The sequence below is a fragment of the Amia ocellicauda genome, chromosome 10 (assembly GCF_036373705.1).
Source record: "Amia ocellicauda isolate fAmiCal2 chromosome 10, fAmiCal2.hap1, whole genome shotgun sequence".
NCBI classification, from domain to species: domain Eukaryota; kingdom Metazoa; phylum Chordata; class Actinopteri; order Amiiformes; family Amiidae; genus Amia; species Amia ocellicauda.
Window position 1 is genome coordinate 25633976 of NC_089859.1, and position 20159 is coordinate 25654134.

Here is a 20159-nt window from a genome sequence, read left to right on the forward strand (position 1 = left end):
AGCAGGGGATCAAATACTTTTTTCCCTCACTGTATGTATGTATCTATACATCTATATATCCATCTACCCCCTTTTCACACACCTTTTACCCCCTGATCGTTTCCTGCTGAAATTAAGTCATAGCAAACAGCTGGCAAATGTTGGCGGTATTGTGACTAATTTTATTTTACGCAGGACCTTTACTTTTTTTTCATGCTATAATTGTACGTTGACAGCTGCACACAAAGACTGTCACATTGAGCTTAGTCAAATTGATTTTAAAACACCAGCTTAAGAAGGAATTCCCTGGGGAAGGATTTCAAGTGGTTCTGAACCCTGCCCAAAATGTTAAGGACTATCAAGATTTGTGTCACATATATGTAGATAAATATAAAACGAAACAAACAGCATCATTGGAATGAAAAGCAATACAAATAGAAAGCTTGTCTATCCTTCCTAGATGTGTTTAAAGAAAACGATGACCAATAATACATCAAAATAAAGTAAACTGAACTTAACTGAACAAAATTACTAAAGAGGTAGTGAGTATAAACAAAAAAACATATGACAAATAACTTGGGGAATCAGCATCCTAAGTTCTACAGAGTACAAGACAAAAAGCTGATTTGTGATTCAGAAAAGCACAATGTACACATCAGACCTGGACTTCAAAGTTCTTGTCTCTTGCTATCCTGGTCATTGCCTTTTGTTGACATAGGATGAAGGGGAAAGATCCTTAGAAAATGAAAATGTTCTTGTGCCATTACTGTTACCTGATGTGTTATCAGATTAATAATGAATACTTTACCTCTTATGTATAGTAAACTCATTTGAATGGAAAATGTACATGGAAATTGAATTATTTTGGACCATGACTTGGATGTATACAATTCAAATCCCTTCTTCTGTTTTTTTTTTTTTTTTTGCACATTAGCCAATTGTATAAGGCAGGTCTCTCAGCCAGGATGTTACAAAGTACATGACCAGGTCTTGAACTATCAAAGCTGATTAACTTAAGGACTGTTAAATCCAGAATTTTTTAGATCAACAGTTAGACCGTCACTACATAACCACTACCAGGAACACGCAAGCACATTTTCAGTGGACTACATGTACATTTATAGAAATAAAACCTAATTAATCATTGAATTTAAACTTTGTATTTAAGTTACATTTGATTTGAGGGAAAATGGATGGTGTCAGACTGTCCCTGGCATGCTTCCCAGGGCTGCAGCAGCACAGCCCAAACAGGCAACAAACCTGCTTTGCCAAAAGGCTCGAGTTGCAGGGGATTTGTACACTCTCGAGAGGCTGTGACGTCACTGTGCATAAACACAATGGGTCCTGTTACATGGGCATCAGCAGAATTAAATCACAGCAAAATTCACTAAAACCAAGACAGAAAGAAAAAAGCATTCAGACTTCTATTTCATACAGAAGCCTTGATCCATTGTGCTCAAGGTTGCCAGTCCTTTTTTGTTTCTGTTGAAATGTAATAGAAATAAATCAAAAATAACAGAAAAGCTTTTCTTCTTCGGCTTCAGCTCCAAGACCTGAAGAAAATCAATGATTCAAAGGGAATAGTTTTACTTCTGAAGCTAACACAAATGCGGCCTTCATCCTGTACTAAATTGAAGACTCATGCTTAATACTCTAATAATAATAGGTTGCGAACCTGATTGAAAAAGTCACTATCAAAACTGCTATTGGCCCCTGCACACATCACTCAAACAGGTCCCTTCCCACCTCCTGTTGGGACTCCTGCATGACCTTGCGACCCTTGTGCGGTGCTTACTTTTTTAGATAACCAGGGTTGCACAACCAGCAGTCGGAAGCACTGCCCAAGGGGGAGGGGTTACTGTATAACAGTGGACCCCTGATACTGCAGGAGTGGGGCCACAGACCCACTGAATAACACACAGCTGGCTGGTCAACTGAGTAGCCACAGCTGGACGTAACAGTATATACAGCGTGGAAGCAGGAACATTCATGCTGCCTCCGCGCAGCACAGGAGAACGCCAGGTCCACTGTGCTGTCATAACAACTATACACAACTATTCACATCGTGGGGTGCAGGAAGCAGATCATGCACCACCGCGTAACATAGGAGCAGTTGTCACCTATTAGTGCAGCAAATGCAGGACAACAGCAGGTTCTACCGTGACAATCAACAGCTAGAGAACAGCTAGAGCATAATCAACTGGGAACAGTGGCAGTGAGCTCCAGTCTACACATGCTAGAGCGGAGCAACAGTCCTGCTGTTTACACATGTAGTGGGGTACAGGCCAGACCCATGCACCACTGCAACACAATGCAATAATAAACAAACTATATACAGGGTGGCCTCGTAAAGCAACGTACCTGTAGGCTGCATGACACACCCTGGGAACACATCGACAGGCTGTCAGTAAGTCCAGGAGCAGCTCGCGTGGGTGCTTGACTGGAAGGCATTGTCTGGTGGAAGGGAAGACACAGTTCAAATAGCTCAACACAAAAAAATGCAAACCAGTTTGTTTTTGTATTTTCCACTTCAGGGCCATTGTCGAAAATCAAAGTCGATGCAAGACACTTGAAACACAGCAGAGTCTTTTTCCTTGACATGAACAGCCACTCCAAAGGACAAACCAAACACCAACAAGTAGTTTCAGGGAGTTCTCCAACCCATCTTTATTTTCGGAGCCAATTCACATTAAGTGCAAACATATAATTATCTTTAGTGCAACTTTATAATGGTCTTCTCAACCACAGACATGGGACACAGCAGTGTGTTCAAGCCTCAGTAATAAAATCGATTTCTAACAATGCTGCAAACTAATATCCCTGTGCAACACATTATATTTGGTACAAAACAATCATTTTTTTGTTTTTTGAGTAATTTCTACTCTTGGATATCCAGATTTTCATTTTATTAAGACTGCAGTTCAGTTTTATTGTGCGTGGCCGGTACTGTGATAAATTATTAACAATTATTTGTCTATTTTTCTGAGGGTGTATATACTAGTGCAACAATAAAATTACATTTTTGCACTGCATCATTGAGTTGCTTCAGATTAACCGTGCAGTTGTCGTGTATTCCCCCCCCCTTGTCAAAGAGGAAATAAGGATCTGATGGGCCAGCCGTTCTCAAAACCCCCTTTCTGGAATGGTGAAGATAACACTGGAAACTGATATTAATGGATCGAATATGAACAAGTTTCTGAGAAGTATAGTGTTATTATAAATTCAGGAAAAGATACATTTGTCATGTCTGTAAAACAATAAAATGTTCATTATATAGTATCTGTAGAAAATATCTGCAGTCTGAAAATATACAAACCTTTATCCTTTATACTGCAAAATAGCTTTTTATGGTGCTTTTTTTTCTTGTTTGCTTGTTTTATTCAGCAATATATACCCACTGTTTTAAGAGCTAATACCCACAATGGTTTTTTGTAAAAATATTTATGCAGAATATATAACATTCTTTAATCAACATTTCAACATTGTATTACATTAAGGGTACCTCCTCAAAAGCCTCTCTTTTCAGTTAACCTTTATCTATACAAAGATACATTATTAATGTAAACCCTGGGACTCTACTAGCTTTCCTCTCTGATTGTCTGTGCATTACACATTGTGCAGTTTGCCAGTGAAGAAACAATCACTCAAACACTGCTGCGATCTACTGCTTATAAAAGGCATTAATTTACATAAAACAGAAGCTGCTTTGAGGAATAATTTGAAGCTCAGATGGTAATGTTTCACACAAGGCTAACCTTTTTCACTATACAAACAGATCAATAGGATGTAAATCTAACTCCTGGCATTTTTCATTCCATGTCAAATGCATGGAGTAATTGAAATACAAAAAATCTCTGCATCAGCTTTTTAATTGCAACATACCTACTGATATATTGTTTGCTGAACAGTACCGTAGGATTTTATTTCAGTTATAGTTTTGTGGTGAAGCTTTCGGTTTTAAACGTTCCTCAAGTTAGTACAAGACTAATGTAGCTAAGACCTCTTCAAGAAAAGCACTGGAGGTCCAGAAACATTTAGACAGAGGTAAAGTAGAAGGTCGAGCCATTTCAAACACAATCCAACTGTGGCAGAAGCTTTGTCTGAACATAGTTATGATAAGGTATGCGTTTAAAAAATATATATGACACGTGAAATTCAGAGTTCCTAAAAATGAATATTATCGCTCTACTGCAATAAGAATCATCCAGCAAAAAGTGATCGCAGGCCTTACAGAGACACCGGAGAAAACAAAGTGAACAGTGAACTCTCACATGTCTCGCATGTCCTGGCTACTAAAGAAAACAGAGCATTGTATAACACACAGAATTGAATGAAATGTAACACACAGTCTGTGCTTATGTGCAGACGTATTTTTAGAAAAGGTTCTCCGTTTTTGGCACCATATTAGTAGCATCTTTCATCAAAAAGCAATAGGGTCTGCCTGTTATCCTGTACTTCATTTGAAGTGTGTATTTACTAGAGAAAAATGTGTCTACAGTTTTTGTGATTTGGAGGCAGATAGAAACTATATATTTACCAATAACAATGCCAACCACACACGGTAGGTTTAATTTTGCTGCAGGCACTAATCTTTGCTGCTGTGTGTTCTTATATTTGTGTTTGCTGAAAACAGCTCTTATTCAAGAGCTATTTACTTATGTTACTTTACAAACCATGCTATTGAAATGCAAATACTAATGTTTAAATTATGAGATACTAAAAGGATGTTTTTTTCCCCCCAACAAATATTCTGTTACCTAGTTTTCCAGCAATTACAAGAATTGTATGGAAAACATGGCTTAATTAAAGCTCACTTAGGTATTCATAAAATCTGATACAAATCAGCATTTTATTTTTTTAAAGTTACTTTTTGGTGGGAGTGAATAGAATAGTGGGAGGATTGGACAGTTGGCATTTTAAAAAACAAACACTAATAAAAATCATGAAAAGCATGTACTTAAGATCAAGAAAGAAAAGAAAAAAGTAGGTGCTGGCAAAATTACTAAGGAAACAAACAAAAAGACCTATACAACAACAAACAACATCAAAAAGCATCTTAAAAGAAAAATATACAAAAAACAAAGAAACAACAAAACTATTCACATGTACCCGCATTGTAGGAATGTTTTCATCCATGTCTAGGCAGAAGCTGATCCTATGCTATGGAATGAATTGACACTCAGTAGTGCTAAACAGTTCAGAAAGTTCATAGCAAAGCTACTCTTCTGTCCTCTCAGTCCTCGAACACTTCCAGAAAGAGGGGGGGGAAGAGTTCGGTGGGGCACTCCACCTTCATGTGCAGGAACCTGCTGGCGTGGCAGGCCCCGATCATGCGCAGGTCCGTCACCTTCATCAGGAGTTTTGGCCAGAAGTGAGAGACGTTGTGTTTGCGATAGTTGATGTAGTGCTCAAAAGCCAGGAGGAACTCTTCTTGGCATTTCTCAATCCTCTCCACACTTGTTAGACCAGGACGGTCTTCCGAAAGAAAACAAAAAAGACATGAACAAAAAAAACAAAAAACAATGAAAAGATATTATATGTATATATGACTGATACAAACATAAATATTTAATTGAATGTCATGATTGCTTTTTATTATATTCTGCATGGTGCTATAAATCCTACAAGATATACACAACTTCAGAATTCATATTAGTAATCAAATCATGCTACTGAAAAGCAAATACAAACTACTGATTTAGATATTTCCCCTCATGCTGAAATTCTAAAGCAGGGGTCCCCCATATTTCTGATGAGCAGCTACTATGTGTGTGTGTGTGTGTGTGTGTGTGTGTGTGTGAATATATTTCAACAGCCCCGCACCAGGGCAAACCCCTATGGAGTTAAAATATATGCATTCATACACACATCGTTTTTAACTGGAAAGTCTTTGTCTTAGTTTTTATTAACCGTATTAAAATATCTTTCCATGTGTCCCTTCTTTGCCACAGCCAAGTGTGCACTGCAAGTTAAACAAATGTGTCATTTGTGGTAAAAAATACTCCTCCCACTCTATATGCAAATGAAGTAAAGGGCCCTTCACCTATTGTGGTTATTACTAACATCAATGAAATACAAAATAAGAACAGTGAAAGTACACGTTGGTATGGGTTGAACAAGATCATTGTTTTTCCAGATAAATCTCAAAGCAAAGACATACCAGAGAAAAGTTTCATGTTCAAAACTTTCAAGTTTGAGGCACCGGCGACTCCTAACTTATTGATTAGTGGCACAATTTATTTATGTCACTGCTTTCAAAGATCTTGGTCTTCTGGAAGCGCATATTTCTGTAGTTATAGCTTCAAACAGCTTTCCATTATATTAAGTCCATGAATACGATTTAAAATATATATGATTTGTACTTTTTATTTTATTGTCTCAAGATAAATAACTAAAAATAGATATGAAATTAAATTAAATGAAGGCTTACGAATGCTTTTCAGTCTTGTATCCGTTAATCAAGGCCTTATATAAAATATAATTCCATAAAGACTGTCTTTTCCCCACATCTGTTTAATTATGAGTATGTCAAGAAATTGATTCTGATTGCTATGTTTGTATCATAAGCCCATCTAATCTTGTTATTAGATGTTTCCCTTCAATAAAGACTGTAATCCCCAATAATCACAACTGAAGTGGCCCTGATCTTCTGTTATGCTGTCACCACTGGGTATATACAACTGGGTTAACCCTACTGTGAGTGTGATCATAGATATTGATTCTATCTGACATAGGTTAACACACCAGCAGGGCATTTGGCAGTAAATGGACTTCTAGCAGCAGTGGGTTAAAATAGATCCTTCAGTTATTGATTTTATGCAACAAAACTTACTAGCATGTCATTATTTATTAGCTGTATACTTTATACACTTAATGATCCATTGGTTTGGATTTCTGAGGTCACCCCCCACCCCACCACCGCCTTAAGCATGTATCTTTGGCTGAATAATAGGGAGAATGCTACAGCAAATACAAAATTTGTAATTGACCATTTAAAATTATTATTATTAAAATTATTTACAACTCTAAGATGCAAAGCTTTTACATTTGGTTTTCTATGCACCACTGTGCTGTGATCATAAAAAAAATATTTTGTTTATCACTAATTTAAATGCACAGACTATTATTTAGATATAAATACATATTTATGATAGGTCAAGGTTATACTTTTGATAGGTAAAAACAGTGTAAACATATCATTCCCAAGAACTGAGGAAAAGGGTTCGATGTAAGAAATATGAATAATAAAGAGAAATCTTGTGGTCAACTGCCCTTAAAAATGTAAAGGTTGTTCCATATTGTATTGTGTGAAACTTCCTGTTAAAAATATGAGACCTTGACTCGTCTAGTACTGATACAGAACAGGAGAAGCGCACACAGCAGGGAGGTATGATAAATCTGAGAGGCAGAGAAGCTGAAGTTGTTAATAATCACTTTTCAGAAACATGCTTTTTCCTCAGTTTAAAAAGAGACAGAGAAAAATGGGAACCATCATTAAAAGTAACTGCCTGTTCAGTATTATTCTGAAATTCCAGTTCCAAGATGTCAACTTTTCACTAATGCAGAGGATTCACAAATCTTGATTACAGAAAACCAAACACATTAGAAAACAATAAAAACGATAAAGAAAGAACGATTTGATATTCACCCTACCTGAGGACATCAGAATTACAGCCTGAAGGAGAGCTACCTCCGAGTCGTCTAGGTTGAAAGAGGAGAGAGACATGCCCAGGTCGAAAATGGCATCCGACACTACACCAAGGCCTCCATTCTTTAGCTGTCCCCGGGTCACAGCCATCTCCCCGTTGAGGGTTAAGGTTTCGCTCTCTGGGTCATAGCGCACAGCTGCACGAAGGGACATGATTTCCATGCAACAGCCTTTCAGAAGGATTATCTGGTCTTCACATGGCAGCTGTGAGGGAGCAGATAAAACCAAAGAAGGTTAAACTTCTACATAAACAAACACAATTGACTGTGTTCATTCCTCTGAAATACTGTTACACGCAGCCTCAATAAATACCCATGAGGTTAGAAAGGTACAGGTTTGCAGTATGGTTGTGTTGACACATAGCGGTCGTTTTGTTTGTTTGTTTTCTTGCATCGACATGTTGCAAAAATTTATTTATAACACATTGTGTAGATCAATATATTCACATTTCCACATTATACATTTGCTGTCAAGCCATTTTCCCATTTGTTTTCTTAGACACAGTAAATGAGCAAAATGAATAGTCTGCTCACACATTACATTTCAATTGTTTTGTTCAAAATAACCATTAAAAAGTATATAGAAATAATATTATAATGTACTTTTTTAAAGTATAATAAAGAACACTGAATATGCTTTCTATTTAAGTAAAACAATTTAAATATAATGTATAATATTACTTAATGCATTTAAAAATAATATATGGAAAATATAGCTAATATATTCGCAGAGACCAAAACTTTGACCTACATGACACTTCAATCTATGTAAAATATGTAGTGTGTGTGTGTATATATATATATATATATATATATATATATATATATATATATATACAGCTCTGGAAAAAATTAAGAGACCACTGCAATTGTTTCTTCAACCAGCATCTCTACATGTATGGCAGCCATTCCATTCCATTCATATTTTTATTTGGAATTTGAGAGAAATGTTGTCAGTAGTTTATAGAATAAAACAAAAATGTTCATTTTACCCAAACACATACCTATAAATAGTAAAAGCAGAGAAACTGATAATTTTGCAGTGTTCTTTTAATTTTTTTCCAGAGCTGTATATATATATATATATATATAATGCAAAACAAGATGACAGGCCACTGTCACAATCACATTTTTCAAATAAATTGGATGTACTCTGTGATGGAGTAGCATCCCTTCAAGAGTGCCCCCTGCCTTGCGCCCTGTATGGCATGAAGTGTTGGTGAAAATGGATGGATGGATTTTATGTACTTGAGCCTATGACATTTACTTGATTTTGTTTTACTCCTACATGGCAAGTGACCTAGTAATAATTTGTTATGAAAAAACTAAATGTATATTAAAATATCTCAAATACATGCTTCTAGCAGAACCTTAAGAGGAAAAAGCCTTGATGTTTGAGAAGCAGGATGCATCACATCTTAATTTAGACTGAGGATATTTTTAAACGTGAAGCACACGGAACCTGACAGGTGCTCAATAAGGCATAGGGATAGTTGTGCTAATTATCAGGGTATTCTTCAGGATGCCAACTTAATTTTAATCATGCATGGCAGATAATATCTTTATTATACATCTGATTCAACAGCTTGTTTTTCTTTCAAGAGTATGGTGCCCTCAGTCCGTGTGCCAATGTCTCAGTGGAAGGAGATCTGTCAGATTATCCTTACAGCCAGTCACATTCCTTTTATCCTTTGGCGCCATGGCCGAATGTAGCAAGTACCGAAGAGCCAAGGGGAGTAGGAATTGGGGAAATGTGAGCCCTTACCTCACAGAACATGGGCAGCTTTTTGGCAAAGTCCACCACCCGTGTGATTGCGGGCGTGATGATTTTTGTAAATTGACTAAAGGCTTCTATGTCCACTTTGCTTCCTTCTGGTGCATTCACTATCGGAGCTTGACCAATATCTTCTGGCTGTGGAATTACAGAGGGCCCTTTTTAGTAGTGATAAAGAACAGGGGATTTACCTACAGCAGGTTGATCTTAATACATCTGAAATATCTCTTGAAAGCTTCAGAGAAGTTGACGTTTAAACACAGTTATGGGGAAATATGTGAATCGCACAATTCCCCACAATAAAGTAAAACAAACACACAAAAAAAGAAAAGAAAAAAAAGCAACAGACATATCCTTCTTTCAAAGAGATTTTTAAGGAGTGCAGAATATATGGTCATACATCTAACACCTTTTAGAGCCACATTTTTGACTAGGGTTTTTCACTGACGCCAGTGTATTTTTTAGACTGTGAACAACACATCATTCTACATTCTTCTGACCAGGAGAAACATTATATAATTTTGAGGGGGAAGAAATACTGGTATCCCGGATTTATAACAAGCCAAGTTTAAGCTGGATACAGCTTATCTTGAACTCATTGCCTATATTTGACTTCAATAAATATGAATAAGTTATATTTCTCCACTGTATTTCTGACTAATACCCACTGAGATCCCCCCCAACAACCTTATAACACCTACGTTGCTTCATGTCTAATTATAAACTAGGAATATGTCTACAAAACAGTTATTTTACAGCTTTCATATTCACTGTACCCAAAATGCGTCGGTTCACATTTTAGATAAGGGTGATGCTCAATAAATTTGGTCTACTGTTGCTTACCTTTGAATTCTGCACCCCAACTGCACTCTGGTCAGAAGCATAGAATAAATTACAAGTTATTGCATTAAGTAGCATAGCTTCTTCAACCTGTTGAACAATCAACAGGTTTTGTGAAGTTTCAATGAAGAACCCAAGTCAATTAAAGAAAAAACTATTTTACTCTGAAAGATGAGAGAAGTATTTAGACACAGTGCAAATGTTGTCAAACTGGATACACAAATTTATTTTCACACCCAGCTCTAAATGGCAACAATGAAGCACAGGACACGGTTAAACTGCAACAATATCAACTACAGAATTCTGTTTCTACGGCTTTTTTTTATTTAATTGGGATATCGCATGAAAACAAACCAAAACAATTAGTTACTTTGGCGCCTTTTAGAGAAAACTGTCTCCAACATCAGCTACTTTGTCGTTCTACAGAAAAACATCAAACAGAACAGAAGTATTAACACTCAGACACACACAAATGATGGAGAGAAAAATAAATAAAAAAAATAAAAATAAGATCCAATCAAGGCTTTCTCACCAGAAATTTCCGTTTCTGTTTCCAGTGGTTGCCTTGTGCGTTAGTGGTCATGTGGGCCTCAGTCACCACGTGGATCAGCTCCCACTCCTCGGGCGTGGGCTCCGGCTTGCTCCACATGGTCTTCTGCAGCTCCTCTCGCCGCCGCCTCTCTCGGTTCTCCTCGATCAGCTTCCGCTTTGCCAACCTCTTGCTGTCATCCAAAACCACTGACAAAGACAAAAACGAAACAAGGACACAATAGGGTGGAGAATCACAGTTCTCAGGTACTTAGAACAATACAGCAATGCAATCTGTACATATAAGCCAATGTTATTTTTTCCTTCTTCATTATAAAATGTAAAATATAACTTAACCTGATCTCATGTAGAGATTATGTGAATGTGGGTTTTTATTAAATAAATACATTCTACAACACAGTGGTGCCACAGTCACAGAAAACGATGACACCACAATACAATTTATACTTCATGGACAGATGTGTAAATAACAAGCAAATGTTTATTGGTAGGAGAAGGCTTTCTGGAGAACTAAACAAATAATATATTTTCATGCAAATATTATATTCATAATTTTTTTTATTGACCATGGCAGTAATTCAGAGATTTCCATTTTATAATCTTCTGACAATTAATTCAACCGTATTGTAGAAATCACAGATTCCTTGATACTGAGATCATACCAGTGTTCATTTCGTCAACGAAAACTTTGACGAAAAATAATAGTCAACGTACTATTTTCAGTGACGATAACTATGACGATAACTAGAGGAAATACTGTGAAAAAAACGATAACAAAATAAATGTTTTCTAATTTTAGTTGACTAAAATGTGATGAAACGAAAATTCAACACAAGACTAATTGACATAAATTACAGTATTTTGGTGAGGCAGCCGGTCAGGGAGCTGTTTCAATGTCTAATCATAATCATGCATGCCTTGACTCGGTCATCGCGTTTGTGTGGGGCAGCTAATCGCAGTTCTGCGCAGATCTGCGCTGTTCCACCAATGGGATCAGTGGGATTCTGCAGATCTGCACAGAACCGCAGAAATCTGCGCAGAACAGAATGTGACCTGATGGTACACAAGCGTGTGTTTTGCTAAATGTTGATCGCGCTTGGTGTGATTTACTGTATTGGGCTCAACGTGAAGTTGATACAGATTGTGTGAAGTTACACGCCTGTTCTTTTGTATACACGACTGGTAAGTGCGGGTCTTATAATTAGTAAAGTTAGGATCTAATTGGTTGACTTATAAGTACAGTAAGCCACGGTATATACTTACAGAATTAAGCGCTATTCACGCTTGGCTACAGTAGGGCCTAACAATATGCTTATGCTTTTAATATCACTTTAAACTTCCAATCTTTTGTGTATCTGCAGGGGAAGTCTTTGAAAATAAAATGTTAATGCGAACGCCATTTGAAATGTTAATATCAGCAAATGTGCGTACTGGAATATAAAAATACAAATGGCATGATTATATGGCATTTTTACCTAAATAACCCGTGTATACCTGGAAAATGAAAATGCAACTGTGGGATTACATTTGCATTTGAATAAAGTCCACTATATGCTTCCATACTGTTCTTGTACTCTATTCTTATTACAAAAAATGAATTACAGTAATTTGTGACCATGAAGTTTACAATAGCTGTTTGTGACTTGATTTCAAATACATTTCAAATTAAGTCAATCAATATGTTTATGTTCTGCATCCATCCACTAATTGATGTAAACATCTGGCATCAGACATAATGCATAATGGTGATAATGAAGTAAAAATAAAATACATAGACTACAATGTGACTATAATTACACTGACAAAAACTAGACTAAAATGACAGGAGTTTTCGTTGAATAATAGTAAGTAAAACTAATGAAAAATTGAATGACTAAAATGTGACTAAAACTGATAAGCATTTTAGTCAAAAGAGTAAGACTGAAACTAAATCTAAAATAGCTGCCAAAATTAACACTGGATCATACCACCAAGTCTTTTGTACTTTACAAGAGTTGAATGTGCAAAACACAAAATTAAATACTACAGAAACAAATGATTGTTACTAGGGAATAAACTCTGTCTGAATGCCAACTGCATGGCAAGAATGCAAGCCAAATAAAAATCTGCATTAGACTATTAAGGTGTAGTGGTTTGGCACAGCAGTTCAATTTCCTTTTTACAAGTGTACATTGTTAGAAATATATTATTTGTAAATTGTATATATACCTATTAGTTTAAGTGGATTACAAGTGGATTACAAGACATGCATTAATTAATTGCACTTTGCTTTCCCAAATATATAATAATTGCTATCCTGGTATTGATTTGTGACCCTTAGTTTGGAAAGGAAAAAGTATTTTATCTGACGTCAGTTATAATAATGGTAAAATTATTAAAGGCGCACACACTCACAGTCTGTTGCCATGCCAACTGCAATACATTTTTTGAAGCGGCATTCCTGGCATTGATTCCTGGTCACTTTGTCTATGATGCATTTCCCCTCATATTTGCAGGCGTATGTGGGATGGAGGTTTTTCTGAATGGTCCTTCTGAAAAAGCCCTAAAGAAGGAAAAATGTTTCCAGAGAGACATAGAAATACACTTTGCAACCATCACTTCCTGACATATTTTCAACTCCATTTCCCTGCCATCAATCCACTCAAATATTCTACTTAAAGCTGTCCTGTTTAAAAACATCCTGCTTTCAGAGCTGGGATCACTGTGTGCTCTCCCCCAGTTGAAGAATAAACCAGACTGCAGTTTATAACCAAAGGGTTTATAATATTACCTTGCAGCCCTCACAGGTGATACAGCGATAGTGATATCCAGTTGCCTTGTCACCACAAACTACACACAACTCATCCTTATCCAAGTAACTTGGTATGTACCCTAAAAATACAAAAAACACCAAAAAGAAAAAACAAGAAATAAACAAAACTGTAACACTAAACAAACAAGTCAAATCTCTTTTACATATGATTTCTCAAAATGTTAAATATTTCTGTGCCATCTTGGATTTTGTTAGGAATATATGCATTCACATAAACTAACCCAAATGACTCCATGTGCACACAGATATTCAGTGTACTTTTGCACTAATTAATGTAATTTTAATATGTATTTACTCTATTGGATTATATTTTACAGCCAAGTCCTCTTTCAAAGCTTTGAAATTTGTCCATAGATCTTTATGAAGTATGAGATACTAAACTAATAATAAATAATAACTAAACTAATACTTAGAATATATTTGTAATTAAAATAGTGAACACAGTCATGAGGCCCTTGATAAATTAAGGAAAATTAGAAAGAAGTTTGTAATAATGAAATAAAATAAGAATATTACATAATCAACAGTTTGGAACATAAGATAAATATCTTGTGACCAGTCAATTTGGTCAATTTACAACATATTTTGGTATTAGTATCAACAACAGATTGTTGGATATTTTTCTCAACTTCAGCGTTATCCACGAACTGCTGCATAGTTATTGAGAAATAACATTGTTTGATAGAACAATTGCTTTGTATTTAATTCTGTAAACACCTAAATTAATTTCACAAGCTACTTCTGAAGCATATAAAAACAATACAACAAAGAAACAATGTCTCATTTAAAACAGAGCTTCATGTCAAATAGGAAAGAAAGACAAGCTCAATCTTCTATAAAGATTACAAATGTAGTTATAACACAAAACATTGGTGAATGTAAAGCTAACTAGGCAAGAAGAAAAGAGGAATATTTGGTACGACTTTATCGCATGTCTGATTCAAAACAGATAAAGGATTAAATAAACAATATATAATGGATTATGGAGAGGGGGTTGTCTCTTTGTCTTGTCAGACACTTCTAACAGAAAATCAATGTCTGATCAATGAAGGTCTCGGAGAGGAGGTGGGGGGGAGGCACAGTCAAGCTGAACGGCCTTCTGTCCAAAAGTCTGGATATATGTTTGAATAAAATTGTAGCTCAATTTCATGATGAAAAAGTACATAGAACAGACACTGTAGTTCAGAGTCAGCAAAGGAAAGTGCATTCTGGGAGGTTTGTAATTATTAAATTGCTTCTTGTAATATGTTTGGCTTTAAAATTAGTTATGATTGCCTCACCAAGTTCCTTTCAATTGATAGAACCAAATGTTTTCCTTCAAAAGAAATCTTCCATGGCCTTTGGAGCATCTTCACGTTTGCATGAAAAATGCTGTAAATATTTGTGGTCATATGTCCCCTTGCTACAATATGTTGGGTTCAACTGACATTGTACGGAACAGCATTAAATGGCATTATTATTTTTAGATCAATGTGATTATTATAACTGATAAAAAATACATTGAATAACCAGTTCCTATTTTTAATTCAACTGTATATAAAGATTTCTTATGCACTGTAAAAAAAAAAAGACAAACACATACAATTAAGTAATTAAGCAAAGAGAAAACGGCTTCATTAAAATAACTGTGCATGCATCAGTGAATAAGAATCATAAAACCACAAAAGCCCAGTTAATGATCTCGGTTATTTATTTTTTCCTAAACCCACACCATCCCCTCCTCGGCACAGCTCCTTCCTATTGCTCTCATTTTAGAATCGCTCAGCTTTAAAAGTGCAGAAAATATGCATGACTACAAATTCCATCTTCTTCTTGGTGTGCTTTCAGAGCAACTGCCATCTGCCCTCAGGACTTCTTAAAATAAAAACATTACAGTCACTTTCAAAGGATCACTTTATTCTTCAACACTAAACTGTGGAAGAGAAGCCTTAAAGCTACTTAAAATCTTAAACTACAACATTTTAATCCAATACACAGTCTGAATAACTTACACTTTTGTAAAGACGAGTGTTTACATATTCTAATTTCATATTCTAAGTGCTTCGAAAACATAGCAAAAACATTAAGTTCTAGAGACGTAACTGCTATAACATAACAGGAAGCAAAATGTCCTCAAGAAGTCTCAATCTTACTGTAAATGCACTTTTTTCTTTCTGTTAATTGCCTTTTGTGTCATTTTTATTAGATAAGTGTATACCATGAGACTAAAGTCTAAAAATAGGAAGTGGAAGTCATACCTTTTTTCTGTGACCCTGGAGTCCACTGGACTTGAGAAAAATCAGTTTTTCCTTCTGTGAAATAGTCTGTCTGGTGATAGTAACTCAAGGCCATGTCCATATTGCAGAACTCGCTTTTAAACATGTTTCCAGGGTAACTACAGGTATAAGGCTGATTCGCTGCCCAGGTCTGCTCCATACATGCATTATTATGGAGAACCTGTGGCTCACAATTATTGTAACCCTGGCTCTCATTTGTGTACATGCAGTACTCAGCAGGCTGCACAGGGTAATTGATAGGTGCACCATGGTGCATTTCATACATCTCTTGCATGCAGTAGTTCATCTTAGTAGCAGCACAAGAAGCTTTTACTTAAACAACAACAAAAAAAGTTATATTAAAAAATAAAAAGCATTAAGTTACATAAGAGAGAGTATTCTAAAAAATTCAACCTCTAAAAACTAGAAAACAAGCAGACAGACCGCCAAAAAACGCAACCCCCAAATCTTTCTAGCACTAAAAGGGTACATTAATGTAAACATAGTATGCGGTACAGCACCTTAGGTGGTAGAATCCACTTTATATACGGCCGTTCGGTCAACCCCTCCCAACGGTCAAACAAATTGGGAAGCAGATTTATGACAAGAGAAGGTTCTAATCTGTGACAGTTCTAATTCCTGGAAATCAGACAGACAGGTACCGATGATCGCCAAGCTGAAGGACTTGTGTGCTTACATTATATTCCATCGCGATTCAAAACCATTGGCTCTGGAGAATGTCTTTGCACTGCCATTGGACGGCTAATCGAAAAAGAAAAATATAACTCTGGACGGACCACAAACAATTATTTAGTGTATTTCCCCCCCTTTACCAAACACTTTAACAGGAAGAATGATTCTTGCAGGATTAAAGGAAATCCCAAAATCTGGTTTAACACTTTGGAAAGATGGCTTACTTACTTGCCCAGTATTGATTCTATTATGGCATGCTTCTCCTAATCACATCATATCATCCTAATCTGTTATCAGCCATATTGATTATGTTTTACAGTATTAGCCGTATGGCAAGTGCAAAACCGTTGGCTATTATACTTAAAATTCTACAACTGCTTTGGACTTTCAGGCATATGTTTACAAGTTTGATCACAAACCTGAAAAACTCAATGAAAATAACTTTTATTAATTAGATATTTGCAAACCCAAGGTGCATAAAACTGAAAGAAGGAGCAGGTATTTATTAATAACTGTGTGTGCGTAATTACTGTCAAACTGTTAATTAAAAAAAAAGATTTTTAACAAGACATTCATTTAACTACTGTTCAGTTATAAAGTAGTATGACAGTATGAGTTACCTTTAAAATGTTGAATAGATTTTATAGCTGAAGACAACTAGAAAGTTCTAATTATGAGGAATTCTAGTTCATATTAGGTTTCAATTAACTGACAGCTTGAATGAAAACTGGCAGAAACAGATGTACACTTGGACCAGAGCTAGAAAAACATTTTAATACAGGTATTGATGTCAAGAAAGAACTAAACTAATGAGGCCAAAATCAAACAGAATTGCCTTTTCTCTGAGGAAAAAAGGGCAAATTGGGCAAAAATCAACTCAGTTATTTATACTGCTACAGACTACTGCTATTTTCAATTAGTTTGAAAAAGTTAATATTTAAATAGCATAAAGAAACAGACCTGACATTTGGATTGAATATATGTCTTGCTTGCTTTTAGTTTTGAGGTTAGTGACATTTCATTATACACTTGTATACAGCAATAGTATAGTATAGTATAGTATAGTATAGTATAGTATAGTATAGCTATTGCATCACAATTACTCAGATTGTTAACACTACAGATAAAATATATGTCAAAGGCAGAAGCAGTCTGAGGTAAATTAATTACTTTGCATTCTTGGGATAGGTGAAAAATTAAAATCATATTTTCAGAGTTATCAAATAAGGCAAAAACCTTTATTCATCTTTTTTATACTTAAAAAATAAAGAATAAATATTTCTTAAACTCGTCATTCTTTGAAAGGAACTATACATTTAAAATATATTTCATAAAAACAACAACAACCAAGTATCAATCTTGATATGTACTATTTGTACAAATAAAACAAACATCTAAAAAGGTTGATTCTGTTGCTTGGCAATGATGGATGTAAAAGCAACTAAAACAAAACAAAAAAACAAAAGAATGATACATCATGATCAGCAAGCCTTTGGGAAAAACTCTGGGTTAAGCACCTCAGGCTTCAAACCTATACCATTTTCTATTGCTAATTTCCAAGGCAGTCAAAATCATAATAGAACAAAAGCTGAATAAATATGCATCAATCCTGCATTTAAAATAAATTATCCAGAGTGCTTAATACACAACATGCTTTGTTTCAATTTCTGAACTTTACTTAACCTAAAAAAGAAAAAAAAAGAAAGAAAAACAAAGGTGGTTCAGACAGACTGATAAGACGATAACACGATCAATGCGTAACATCTGCTAATAGCAAGGGTGGCCGAGGTAAATCTTGTGGAAAAAGGTTCTTATACCAGTTTAACTTTTTGATGAGGTGATGTCCTCCACAGCACACTAATCTTTCTATTATTGTTAAAGGAGTTTATGTAGTGACAAGTGGCCACTCGGCTCGTGACAAAGTAGGGCATATTCGCTGCTGGACAAATTCCAAGCTGTCCCAATTTTCTATAATGGATTTTTAATTCCTTCTTTTTAAGCAGCCGCTCAACTGTTTTTGTCCTGCCATTCATCGTATGAAAAGTGCAATTTCTACTGCAGTCAAGTCGTACGCGGTTGGAATCAATGACTTTAATGCAGAATGAGACACCGTTCTGAACTGGCTACAGAGCAGACAGATTCATCCTGTGGCGCACAGAGGACATTTCCACACTCGCACAGGCTAAATTAATAAACTGACTCTTTTAAAGGATTGACAGCTAGGTAGTGTCGTGACGCTATAGTGGCACTGTGATGCAATTACAAACTGTACGGTTAAGGTATTATTCAAAATGTAGCTAGGGCCGTTAAGAATCAATATTTTAGCACAAAAAAGTCAATAAGCAATTCATACTTTTTCCTCTTTAAAAATAAATAAACAATTCAGATTACCTTTGATATTTTGCCCAATGTTTGCTTCTGTTGCATATTCGGATGCTGGGTGGTACCGTGTCCGAGAGTCCCAATGGGAAAAAGAGACTCTACCGGTCCCCAATCCACACTGCGTCACACGTTCAGCACTTCCAAAAACAGTATCTCCATGGGCTACCTGTTGTTTACACAGCACTTGTGGCACACAGGGGACAATGACAGCACCCTGTATAGCAGTGGGTTTGCAGTGACTATATTCTGCCCAAAATCCTTTGAGGGCCTGCTGTATCTCTGTGTCGCAGCTTGGTTTTTATGGATCCCATTGTTATGTTCCACAGAACTTTTTAACCAGGCCCGTTCAGCTACCATATTTATCACCTTTCTTCCCATCCCCCTAAACTCACTGGTGCCCGTTTAGCTTCGTCTCCCTGCCTGCCCGTGTTTTAACCGACTGTCTCGCACTGCTCTCGGAGCAAGTGGACCCACAAACAAGGTTTTCCCATCAATTTATTGCCTGGACTCAATCGATCACTTGAGGTCTCAGGGGTTCAAAGCTGGTCATGAACAATTTTCAGAGACCTGGAGTTTAAAACAACAAGGAATCAGCCTCAACTGACTTTGTTCTTACTGCCAGATGTCCTGAGAGACACTTTGTTACCTAAGGTGGACATTCTCATAGGGGATATGTTCTCCTGCCATTGTAAAGGTAATGTGAGGGGAAAATATATATATTCAACAGAACTGAAGCAGTCAGGAGTTGTGTGTGTGTATCCAGCCATCAATACTTCATATATAATATAATTTACAAATTCTGTGCATATAAAAAAATTACAAATTTAGAAACCTGATAAACCTGATGACTGATAAACTATGTTAAAATACAGTATTTTTAGTGGGCTTTATTTCATCCTTCATGTATTGTACATAACTCCTTCAATTTTATAATTCATCATTTATTACATGTTTTAAGCAATATTAATTGTTCAACCATACACTAGCAAAACTAAAATGTGGTTTGTGCTCTGCTCTTTAAAATAGCTTCTTTGTGATATTCTCTTAAATTTTTAACATTACAGGATCACTTTAGTTAAATAAATCAACCAATACAAGCTTTGTAGAAAAGGATCAGTCATTTTATGTTTTTCTTATTTTTTTAATAGATTTGTAGAAACAAATTGTA

General features: G+C 35.9%; 1 protein-coding gene across 8 annotated transcripts in view; it reads right to left on the reverse strand.

Moving 5' to 3' along the window:
* Positions 1 to 2618: 2618 nt before the first annotated feature.
* Positions 2619 to 20159, reverse strand: part of thrb (thyroid hormone receptor beta) — a 69416-nt gene continuing 51875 nt past the window's right edge. For 5 of the 8 annotated variants that reach the window (XM_066715731.1, XM_066715733.1, XM_066715730.1 and 2 more), the window contains 7 exons: positions 13620 to 13720; positions 13244 to 13391; positions 10833 to 11038; positions 10304 to 10390; positions 9452 to 9598; positions 7633 to 7891; positions 2619 to 5454 (listed from right to left, as the gene is read on the reverse strand). In XM_066715731.1, the coding sequence (XP_066571828.1) occupies positions 5213 to 5454; positions 7633 to 7891; positions 9452 to 9598; positions 10304 to 10390; positions 10833 to 11038; positions 13244 to 13391; positions 13620 to 13720 (1190 nt within the window). In that variant the 3' untranslated portion in view covers positions 2619 to 5212. Of the gene's footprint in view, positions 5455 to 7632; positions 7892 to 9451; positions 9599 to 10303; positions 10391 to 10832; positions 11039 to 13243; positions 13392 to 13619; positions 13721 to 15898; positions 16713 to 20159 lie in introns of those variants that run through there. The other 3 variants (XM_066715727.1, XM_066715726.1, XM_066715728.1) reach the window with 3 other exon arrangements.